This window comes from Ascidiella aspersa, chromosome 4, assembly GCF_963924565.1.
Source record: "Ascidiella aspersa chromosome 4, kaAscAspe10.2, whole genome shotgun sequence".
Lineage (NCBI taxonomy): Eukaryota > Metazoa > Chordata > Ascidiacea > Phlebobranchia > Ascidiidae > Ascidiella > Ascidiella aspersa.
Genome location: NC_139450.1, coordinates 12,375,936 through 12,388,517, shown reverse-complemented (window position 1 = coordinate 12,388,517; position 12,582 = coordinate 12,375,936). Strand labels below are relative to the sequence as shown.

Here is a 12,582-nt window from a genome sequence, read left to right as displayed (position 1 = left end):
GAGGTCAATAATACAGTTTTGACACATTTTGACACATTTTAACACTGGAGTCAGTACAACAAAACAGACCGACGCTGTGGAAGGTAGGGAATAATTTGTATTTAAACATATTTTCTTGTCCATAAAACAACGAATAGAAACAAAGCAACGGCCGCCGCAGAACATAAAAGAAAGTCGTCGGGGGAACATGACTTCAGCTGATTGATGACGTCATTACATAGTAATTGCATACGGGCACGTGAACGGAACTGTGTCAGACCCGCAACGACAGAGGAACTGCGCGAAACCGTTTCGCTTAGCCGCGGTTGCTCGGGTTGTTAGTAAACGACAAAAACACTCACTCGAATAATAAGAAGAATAGAAACTAAAAGCGCTGTGTGTTTGAATGTTGAAACGCTTGCGGCGGCAAACGGTTAACCGGCACTAAACACGAGAAAAACAACGAAAACGGCCGATGCGTTTTGCACTAAATCACCTTCTATTAGAGAAAGGTTTCTCAAGAAAACGCAGAAGAGCATGTCCAATGCGTTATAACGTACAGGCTTATCGATTAGCCTTTTTAATAAGAAAATAGGACGAACGAACAAAGCTCAGTTTATATAATGAAATGCCTACCCCTAAATAGGCTGTACACAGCATCCCTATTTTGATCGCTTTGGATTAGTGAATACAAATCTCCAAATTTAAGTTTTTTTTAAGTTTTTTTTTAAAGGATTGTACAAGCAGTTGTGGTGCTAAATTTAATTATGAAAAATGAGAAAAACAAAAACGTGTTTGTAATTATTTTCGTTATTTTGCGTCAGCGCAACTACGACATATGATGACTTCCATGTTCTTTAGATGCTGAATTACATTTTTAGAGAACTGTGTGGTGACTCCTAATCGAATTTGCGGGACAGCGAATACATGGCTGTGGCTATTTTTTTTAACCTTTAACCCCAAAAAATATTGCGACTACTGCTACTGCACACGTTTCACGAAAGGGTACGATTTACTTCGTAGAAGTGAAAGGACAGAGCAGCCAAATGCGAGTGAACGAACACGTCTAGCAGCAGACTTGAACGACAGGCAGATTTTCGACCCGCCATACATTTTTGCACTTGAACGCCTTTATAATCCCGCTGTGGACGTTTTGGTTGTTTGTTTGTTTTTATATTAAAATTAATATAATTCCACGCACTACGGCACTAGAACGCAACAACGTAAATGGCGACGAGCGGATAAAGGTTTGCTGTAGAGGTCGCGCGAAGAAAGCGTTGTTGCACTACAAAAATCTGGACCGGGATGAGAATATAGGAATCGCTGTGATAAGTGAGAACAATCATTTTCTACTTTTGCCATGTGCAATATTAATCTAAATACACAGAACTCAACGTACATAGTGTCAATGTTCTAATTTTTCGCATTATTAATTATTAAAATAGAATATATTATATAGATTGTTTTACGCGGAAAAAACGCACTTAGAAACAGGTTGCGAAGCACAACATCGGTCCCAGTCGTGGTCGGCAAGCCTCAGTGCTGGGTGACGGGGAAGCACCGGTTCGACTGCGCCGTGACGTAGGTGGATGTGAGAGCGCGCGTGTGTATATGCGTTGCCATGGAAACGTGCTGGGGTGCTCCTTCGTGTAAATGCGGCGGGAAAACGGCATGGGCGGATTACGCTGGAATTCGATGAAGTCGGCTACTTGAGTTCCTTAATCTGCACGAATGAAGGCCTTAAATGTTAAATGTGGAATACCGGATTTTTATACATCGTAACATATGTAAGCGTGACGGCTTTGGCGCCCTTAATAAAAAAGTTGGGCGTGTCTTTAAAGTGACAAGACAACAAATGTCGTGTTAAGATTTTCTTTTTTTGTTTTTCCCCTTAACAGGGCTTACAAAAGTGAAACGATAAGCGACGCACATATTTGTCAAATATTTCAAGAACAAAGTAAAATATAAATATCGGGCCGACGATGCTTAGTCGCCAAGTTTGAACAAGGAATCGGCCAGGTGGCATTTTGCGCTGTCAAACTGTCGATTAAGACGAATTGGGTGAACAAAAAAAAAACAGACGCGACCTTAACCGAAACCCAATTTTAACCACGCATTTGTACAAGAAGAGCACGATACACTTGCCTGTTTTATCAGGTACGCCTTTTCTTCGTTAAACTGCTCGTCATCAGACCGATCGTTGTGGAAGTTTTCAAGGAACTGGACCAGCTTTTGTTGATTCTTCATCAAAATGTCGAGGATCGGTTTCGTCTTATTCGGGTTTGCGACGAAAACCTTTCAAAGAACACCATTTGTCAAGTTTAAAACACACCTTCCGTCGAATTTATCGAAACCAACTAAACTTCACAGTGATTTAAATCAACACGAGTTCAGCAGTTCGCTGTCTGAAAACACTTACATTTTTCGCATAAATATGAACGACTTAAGTGCTGATGATAGAAACGCTTCAGGTTAGTGAAACGCAAAATGTAATATAACAACATAAAATACAAAATCAACATATTAGATTAGAGCGTTAGTAATAGCAACCAGCTGGTAATGGAATCGGTGCATAATAAGACGTAAATTCAATAACGTGCTTTCAAAGTTCAAACATTTTAAACAAAGTACATTTAACCAAATTGATATAATGGTGTTTTTATCCTTACTTTACTTCACATTGTAACACCTTATCGCCATATTCACACACAACGCACGTATTTTATGTAATGGACGACCAATCACGATTGTCAATTAAACAAAGTGCTGTGTAGCAGTGAAGCTTTGAATAGCTTTACTGGGTTTAGGCCCGTCGCTTATATAGGATCGTTAGTTACGCATCTGGTGTATAATTGACCCAATGTGTGCCATTCATTGGCTTTGCTAACATTTAATGTTGTGACGTAGTGGCACGTAGTATTTTCTAGTATACCAGTTAGGCAAGTTACACAAACTAAACTGATTAAGCCCAACACAACACCATTTGTATGCTTTGTATGAAACCGATTCAATAGTTAACAAACTACAACATTTAGCTCGACTTTTATTTTTTATTGGCTCTCTACAAGAAACTAAATTCAACATATTTTTGTCAGTATTTCCAATGATGTTGAATGCATTGTGCAATGTTAAATGAATTGTTCATCAATAAATTTCTACACAAATGATTTGTTAAGTAAAGATGGATTAAGGCTTTCTGGCAATTTAACAAAGACATGTTAAACAAAACAATACTAGTAATGGGCTATTGCTACAGTTCGATAGGGCTACACGTAAATCTAGTAGCACTTGCAAAATTTATTCGGAAAGCTGGGCTACACAACCCCCCCCCTCCCCCCAAACCTAAAATCACCCAGATTTGTAGTTTTTAATATGACACAAACAGCTTATATACTAAATACCGCAGTTAAGTTTATTTTCAAGTGCTAGTTTTTAAGAAACTTTCCACTGCAAACTTTTACAAATATGAACAAAACCAACCTTAAAAACATGGAACGCTTCAAATTGTATATTTCGACTCTGATCTCTCAGGTTGTTCATCATTATCTTGAGGTTGTCTGGCTTACTGATATATCTCGTCATTATTGTGTAGTTGTGGCGGTCAAGAAGCAGTTCGCCCAAAAGCTGTCAGTGGCAAAGATGGTTATTAGTCCAGGACTTTAACTTGACACATTATCATAAACACAACATAAATTTTTTTAGAGGTTGCATGTGCATTCTGATTAGAAAAAAACAATACTTGTTATAGTTTTATGTTACAACTAAAAATAGCAGCTCCCCATGATTTCAGTACTCTAAACCTTCTGCAGTTCTACTAACCAAACATATCAGAACTCCTATCAATAGTATAGTGTCTTTTGGAAGGCTTACTACAACCGGTTGGCCTTAAGAGTGAGTCATTTCGAGTAAGACTTACTAAAGGACAACTAGCCACAGATTGTTTTTATAACATAGTTACTGTAAGTTACTAATCAAAATCAACAAAACTGATATGAATGAAACACACACACAGACAACAAGTGTCCAAATCTAAATCATTACTAAGGGCTTAAACTTCCTTAAAGAATGCATTATTATGAGACATGAAGAACATTTTGTGACTCATAATTCAACAATTATGTCATTAGCTGGATGTAAAGAGAATTTAATGACTTATCACTGCCAATGAAAAGTTGGCTTTCCTGTGAATCTGCTGCGAACAATCTAGCCTCTTTATAAACTAACTAGATTAAGCATACAAGTGGTATATATATATTAGTTACAGTCCTGAAAACCCATTGTCTCTACAAATTTAAGGAGAACTACTGAGACTATCTAATCTGATCTTAAGTTTACCTTTAATGACTGTCTTCTTGTTACATAGTTTTCAGAGTTCAATAACTGTGTGTAACATTGAAACACCCGGTCATAGTGTTTGTCAAGAAATTCGGAACAGTGAACCTTGTGTCTTGTCAAGAGGTCCTGCACAAGAATAAAGTGTTTTAGGATGCCACCAGTCCTCATAAAAATACACTGATAAAAAGAATTAGGGTAGAGTTTCACTATGCAAAATAAAATATGTTACTGTTACTTTGAATGTTGCGAAGGCATCGGATGCAATGTCGAAGGTTGAAAATTCAACGTATTCAAAAAATTTGAAGAACCCGTCATAGTTTAGAACAATGTTGGCAAGTGCCTCATATCGGATACATTCACGCAGCATAATTCCACAGCTCAGTGCAATTTCTGGGTCTTCATAACTATATAAAGTAACAAACCATAAGTTTAAAGAAACTGTAAAATATATAGATATGTACTCCAATATATTTTTGTAAAGACTTGTATTTGGTTGTTACGATGAGGTGGTAATGCAGCTATTTTTTTGGCAGAAAAATACAACAATGTTGTTTATATTGAACAAAAAATACAGTTTTCTACTAATTGGGGTATGAGAAGTTATTACACCTCATATCAACTGCTGGTATCGCTATTCATTCAATACTTTGCACCATATATGACGGTTTAAAGATTAATTTAAGACAGGTGGTGAGTAACTAAAAAAGCTTTTTTTAAGGTTTACCATGGATCAATTATTTCTGTAATGGTATTTGCTTTGTCATCGAATATATTCAAGCAAATTTTTTACATAAATAAAAAAATGGAGCATACAAAGTTTTCTAGTTTTTTCCTTTTATTTCAGTAATTACCCTTTTATTAAAATGTGCAGGACTGAATCTTGTGTGCATAGATATTCCACAGTCGGTGATCTTGTCCCAATCTGGCGCCTCATAAGATTGTTAAATATTTGTGTGAAATCTTTCTTACCCTGTAAAACAAAACAGCCACTTTAATAGCACTGTCACCAGCATATTGTGCATTTTACCTTAAAAAACGCACACAAAGAAAGACATTTAAGTTGAAATTGGTAAACACTAAGTAAATGCTGATGTTGGGTAGTATCGTACAAGGTTTGTAATCTATGTACTAAAAATGTAGGGGTAGACTGATAAAGTAGTATTAATAAAAAAAGATTGATATACCATCTCTACCAAAAAGACTGTACATATATGTATTGATTTAAAATACAAATAATGAATTTAGGTCAGGGATGTCCAACATGTGGCCCGCGGGCCGCATTGCGGCCCACTTGATATTTACATGCGGCCCAGCACTTATTCTAACTTTCAGTAGCCTTCATTGAAAACTGTTAACCTTAGTGTTTTATTTTATTTAAACACTGCTCCTAGTGGCGCGCTTTGCCTAGAGCATGTACGTGTCTCGTTTAAACGTGTCTTGTTTGCCCTTCATTTGAGACGCGCCTGTGTTAGTGGTAACATCTACTCTGTTGCGGTGTAAATTAAGTTTTATATTTATTCTGTGTTTATTGCTATTAGTGTTGATAACTTTGTGTGATTCATTCGAATTAAGGAACTAAGGTTTTGTAACCATCGTTGTGTTTATTGTTTGTAAACTGATAAAGACTTCAGTGGACATCAACTTTCAATGGTAGCAGAGGATGGTTGATATCTTTTAAATGATGGCAACAAATCGTTCAATAAAGTCTCCCCCTAAGTTTAGGGAAGATACGCCATATTCATCTTGGAAAAACAAAGTTAAAATGTGGCAACTTGTAACGCCTGTTGTAAAAAAAGAACAGGCAATTGTTGTCCTTTTGGAAAGCCTAGAGGGCTATGTAAAGGCTGAAAAGGCTGTGGCACAACTCACTCATGGAGATCTGCACTCTGAAACCGGAATGGAACAACTAATACATTACCTTGACATCGCATTTCAAACGGAGACAGTTGATGAAGCCTACTCGACATACGCAAATTTTACGAGGTTTGCTAAAACTAAAGATATGAGTATGGCAGACTATATTATAGAATTTGAACATTTGTCGTACAAAATGTCCTTTCATAAGATGCAACTTCCAGACGCTATCTTAACCTTCAAAATATTAGATGGCGCAGATTTAAGTCCTAAAGAACGGCAGTTAGCTCTAACTATGGCAAGTGATCTTAAGTTTGCCACTATGAAATCTGCACTCAAACGAATATTTACAAATCCACTTGATGCTTGTACCTCGCAATCCCACCTAAAAGATATCAAAGAAGAATCCTATGTGACAAGTAATCAGCATAAATTTAACAAATCTAACCGTTTCACAAAAAGTAAAAAATTGAACCCCCAAGACAAATTTGGTAAAATATCCAGATGTGTTATATGCGACTCCAAGATGCATTGGGCAAATCAATGTCCACATAGGAGTGATACTGCTTCGGTAAATTTTACACAAAACACACAGGAAGAGCAAATTAATTTGGTGCTGTTTTCGAGTTATAAAGAAATTTTTTTAGCAGAAACATTTCAATCTGCAATTATTGACACAGCGTGCTCAAAAACAGTTTGTGGCCAACATTGGCTTCAAAATTATGTAGATAACCTAGATGTTGATTTTAGGAAGAGAGTAAAGTTTACCCCATCTCACACTGTTTTTCGTTTTGGTGATGGGAGAAAAGTAGTCTCTGAAAAGAAAGTATTAATTCCAGCATTAATCGCAGGAAAATCTTGCCATATTGATGCTGCGGTTATAAAAGATGATTTACCTTTATTGTTGAGTAAATCCTCATTAAAACGGGCAAGCACTACGCTTGACCTTGCACATGATTGTGCAACAATGTTTAACAAAGATGTTGAACTATTTCTTTCAAGCAGTGGTCACTACTGTGTCAACATTTCACCCAGCAGAGAAGGGGAATCTTCTGAGAATGTTCTGCTTCTACAGAACATGACCGATGCAGATAAACGTAAGAGTATTGTTAAACTACATTTACAGTTTGGGCATGCTTCAATCGAAAATCTGCAGAGGCTGCTGAAAAATGCCAACTGTCAAAGTTCCAAACTTTCCTGTCTGATCAAGGAGGTTGTTCAATCGTGCGATATCTGCAGGCGATATAAGAAGCCTGCTGCGAGACCAATAGTCGGACTTTCGTGGGCTGAGGACGTCAATGATGTGGTAGCCATGGACCTTCACGAACTGCAACCTAATTTATGGTATTTTCATATGATAGATATGTTTTCGAGATTTAGCGTTGCAGTAATTATAAAAAGTAAAACGTCGACTACTATAGTAAAACACTTTCTCAAGTATTGGATTAGTATCTTTGGTGCTCCTAAACGCGTTTTCAGTGACAATGGGCGCGAATTTAATAATAATGAGTTTCATGAGATGTGCAGTCGTTTTAATATTAAGATAACAACTACAGCCGCCTACTCACCTTGGAGCAATGGTCTATGTGAACGCCACAACCTAATTCTGACTGAAACCCTACACAAAGTAAGAGCAGATGGTGTTTGTGATTGGGACACGGCCTTGGCTTGGGCGCTAAGTGCGAAGAACGCACTTATTAACCAAAATGGGTTTAGCCCGTCTCAAATTGTGTTTGGCCGTAACGCAAATTTACCTTCTGTGTTTACAGATAACTTTCCAGCACTCAGTATGTCAGACCCACACAGTCCAACAGTGGGAGACCACATTTCAGCACTTCAAACAGCTCGAAAGGCTTTGATTGCCGCGGAGTGCTCTGAAAAGATTCGCAGAGCTTTGAGAAAACAGACACGACAAACCCGTGACACGTATATTCAAGGTGATCGTGTTTATTATAAACGTCAGGATCAAAAAGAATGGAAGGGGCCCGCAACAGTGCTCGGTCAAGATGGGCCTGTTGTTTTTATACGTCACGGTGGTCAGTTTATCAAAGCACATAATTGTAGAGTACAATTAGTTGAACCTGCGTCTGTCAATAGTCAACCGTTAACCAGTAATTCCGCAGATAGCATTCCTGCAAAGCAAACCTGTACATCGTCGTCATCAGGGCAGGAAACTGATAGCTCTTCTGATTCCGACGACTCTTCTATTGATGAACCTGTTAATAATTTTACTGTAGAGAATAGAGCCTCTTTTTTAGATGATCGCGTTTCTGTTGACACTTCTGCTGATGCCGGCATCCCTGTTGTATCGGGTGATACTTCGGTTGCACACGAAACGGGTCCTGTGGCTGAACCTCGTATGACTATCCAGCCAGTTCTTGGTGGAAAGTCGCTTGTAAATAAGTGTGTAAAGTTTAATAACAGAGATGGCGTTTTATGTTCAGCTACAGTTTTAAGTCGAGCTGGAAAGGCAACCGGTAAGCACAGAAACGCCTACAATATCAAGTACAACCATCCAAAGGAGCTCGATGGCATTAAAGGTTGGATAAATTTTGACGACGTTTCAGATTTATCATACGTAACGCAACAGGAGAATGTGAGTACTGATGAGGTGTTTATTAACAGCCCGGTTTGTTATGATACTGCTAAGCTTGCAGAGTTAAAAAGCTGGAAAGATAATGCTGTGTATGAGGTTGTGCCTCAGCATAATCAGAAAGCTGTTTCGGTTCGCTGGGTTTGTTCCATGAAACAAACAGATAAGGGTTTGTTACCAAAGGCACGTTTGGTTGCTAGAGGTTTTGAAGAGCGCAACCTCACTAGTTTGGAAAAGGAATCCCCGACGGGTTCTAAAGATTCTTTAAGAGTAATGTCTACTATTATACAATGTCAACACTGGGCATTAAATAGTATCGATATAAAGACAGCGTTTCTCCAGGGTAACCTTGTACAGCGGAACATTTTTCTTAAACCACCTTTAGAAGCTAAACAACCTCCAGGTGTACTATGGAAGCTCAAGAAGTGCGTGTACGGCCTTGTTGATGCATCCCGATTGTGGTATGAACGGGTTAAAGGTTTTATGTTATCAGTTGGTTGTAAATTATCTCGTCTTGACCATGCTTTATTTTACAAGCACGATGGAAAAGAATTGCAAGGAATACTGCTGGTGTACGTTGATGACTTTTTATGGGCTGGATCACAATGTTTTGAAGACAGCGTCATCCAACCACTTCGAAGTACCTTTCAAGTAGGAAAGGAAAGTTCAGAAAGTTTCCGCTATATCGGGTTGGATGTTATGCATGATCAAAAAGGTATTGCTTTTAATCAAGATAAGTACATTGACAGCTTACAGCCTCTAAATATCGATGCAAAGCAACGACAAAACCCAAATCAAAAACTAACTTGTGAGGAAGCGGAGGCTTTACGTTCAAAGATTGGTCAGCTCCTGTGGGTTAGTGGCCAGACAAGACCTGATGTTAGCTTTAATGTTTGTATTATTGCAACAAACTTCAAGAGGGCTACTGTGAGGGATTTATTGGACTGCAACAAAATTATTAGAAGACTGAAGACGGAAAAGGTAACACTGTCCTACCAAAGTCTCGGTTGTCCCACCAATTGCAAATTGGTGGTGTACTCTGATGCAGCGTTTGGTAACCTTATGGACGGAGGAAGCCAAGGTGCTTACTTGGTATTTTTGGTTGGGCCTAACAAGCAATGTAACTTGTTAAGTTGGCAATCAAAACGAATTAAGCGTGTTGTTCGCAGCACACTAGCTGCAGAAACTCTTGCCATGTCCGATGGGGTTGAAACGGCGGTATTTTTAAAATCGCTTTTAAATGAATTGTATTTCGATGATTTAAATTTAACAAATATTCCTATCGAAGTTATTACCGACAATCGCTCTTTATGTGATGCTATTTATTCTTCCAAATGTGTTACTGATAAACGATTACGTATCGACATTGCCGTACTTCAAGAATTGGTTGACATTGGCCAAATATCTAATATTTCATGGTCACCTAAAGATAAGCAACTGGCCGATATCTTAACCAAAGATGGTGTTTCGCCTGTGTCCCTCTATTTGGTTTTAGCTAACGGGCATCTTTAAAAAAAAAAAAAAATTATAATGAGTTTGTTAACCTTAGTGTTTTATTTTATTTAAACACTGCTCCTAGTGGCGCGCTTTGCCTAGAGCATGTACGTGTCTCGTTTAAACGTGTCTTGTTTGCCCTTCATTTGAGACGCGCCTGTGTTAGTGGTAACATCTACTCTGTTGCGGTGTAAATTAAGTTTTATATTTATTCTGTGTTTATTGCTATTAGTGTTGATAACTTTGTGTGATTCATTCGAATTAAGGAACTAAGGTTTTGTAACCATCGTTGTGTTTATTGTTTGTAAACTGATAAAGACTTCAGTGGACATCAACTTTCATTGTTTCGACTATCATCAAAACGTGTAGAACGCGCAGTATTTGATGTAGGTATAATCGGCGCTCTTTACCTTATGTACGTGAAAATTAATAAAAAAAATCTTTCTTCAAATGCCGCATACCAACGCATATTGTTTGGGTTAGGGTGCGGGTTAGCGTTTGGTCGAGGGTGGGTCAAGTTATTATTAATAATAAACATAATATTACTTGAACCACCCTCACCCAAACGCTAACCCGCACCCTAACCCAAACAATATGCGTTGTATGCGGTATTATTTTGTTTTGTTTTTTTGCATAACTTTTCATGTACATAAGTAAAAGAGCACCGTATAATCTTATGTTTTTTCTGGGACTATAATCGAGTCTAATGTTGCATTTCAACATCATCAAATGCTTTGTGCACCCATCATTGCTAAGCAAGATGTGTATTTTTCTAAACCTGTGTTTTTGCGAAACGTTTTAAGGAAATATATCAGCCCAAACATGTAAAAACTCAAATATTCATCACCCCTTTAATTTGAGAGGTTTTGCGGCCCAACGAATTTTTTAAAGTGGCAATGCGGCCCATTCTGCTAAAAGGTTCGACATCCCTGATTTAGGTTCTATAATTTGCAAGACAGTGTGTGCTACACATTTGGTACCCAGTTTTGCAAGTCAGGTGAACTGCCACGAGAAAACAATGCTGCTCTAATTGGAGTAATAGGGCATAACATTTATTTGTTTAAGTTCCGGTACATTTAGATAAGTACTGAATTGCAAAATATTTTATCTTAATTGTTCATGAAAACAAACATTTGAGTAACAAGAATGTAAATCTATATAAAAAAGCCAGCAAATGTACACATTTAAATACAAATTTATAAGAATAACTAACCTCAAAGTCAATGTAAGAAAGGTTATGCAAAACAGTTTCAATGATGTGACTTTTGTAAATTTCCTGAGCAAGTTGAGCCACCAATTCTGACTGGGGTTCATGTTGATCGGTGCCGCACATAATTCCTTTCATTGACACAAGGTTTTTGGTGACATCGTCACTTGCCTATAATATGATCAAACTGTCAAATAGGTGTTTACCACTTTGTGACATTGCAAATTTTGATCTACTGTACTACTTAACTGGTTAAAATTGATCACCTAAAATAGGTTTTAATCAAGAGTGAATCTTTTTTAAAAACTTAAATTTCTTTTCCATTTCTATCTTGGGTAAACCTTTAAGAATTCAATAGAGCTCCCAAGAGGCAATGTCATTTCTGCCTTATCAGCCTTATGAAATATGAATCACATGAGATACCAGGCAACCACAGGAGTCAAAATCAATACTCCCTTCGAGGAAAGCCCTAATTGCCACTTAACGTACTAACAAACAGAAGTCTTATGTATGCAGTACCCTGGTACGATTTAAATAGCTTTGTGTATGAGGAAGTTAATCATTTTAAAGTGTTACTTTTTAAACAAAACACGTTTGCTCAAACTAAAACAAAGATTAATTACATAATTATACACATTGTGCATGTGAATTGTTGTGAAATAAAAAAACATATATATTCAAAATACTAACATCAAGTAATAAACAAGGGAGGTTTTTCAATAAGGGAACGCATTAAAAATGAATAAAAACGAAGTCAAATCTAAATCAATGTACATTGTATTTTGAAGTAACTCTGTTCAAAATAAAAAAAAATACTTTTAAATATAATGTTGCCCTATTATAATTTTAACAAAGTGTTATATATTTACTATTTAGACCTAATAAAAGCTGGCTTATCATTACCTTTTCCAAGCGCTTTGGGGCACATTGTTGTTGATGCAAGATAGTGATTGCAGCCCCCAAACTTTTAACTATTTCATTTGGACTTTTGTGTCCTTTCTTGAAAATGGACATCCTTTAAAGCTGGACAGTTGCAGATAATGCTGAAGTGGTTAATTAATCACAGTCTTATCCAAATAGTTATAATAAAAAAATTTGCCGAATGAACAACTGTTAAATC

General features: G+C 37.3%; 1 protein-coding gene across 1 annotated transcript; it reads right to left on the bottom strand.

The window, feature by feature from the left end:
• Positions 1 to 75: 75 nt before the first annotated feature.
• LOC146147921 (calcium-binding protein 39-like) lies at positions 76 to 12,582 on the bottom strand. The gene is made up of 8 exons (XM_083386472.1): positions 12,366 to 12,582; positions 11,469 to 11,633; positions 5,166 to 5,284; positions 4,550 to 4,718; positions 4,315 to 4,440; positions 3,460 to 3,603; positions 2,125 to 2,274; positions 76 to 1,702 (listed from the first exon to the last, which is right to left on the bottom strand). The coding sequence occupies exons 1-8, from the start codon at positions 12,474 to 12,476 to the stop codon at positions 1,685 to 1,687; spliced, it is 1,002 nt and encodes a 333-aa protein (XP_083242598.1). The 5' UTR covers positions 12,477 to 12,582; the 3' UTR covers positions 76 to 1,684.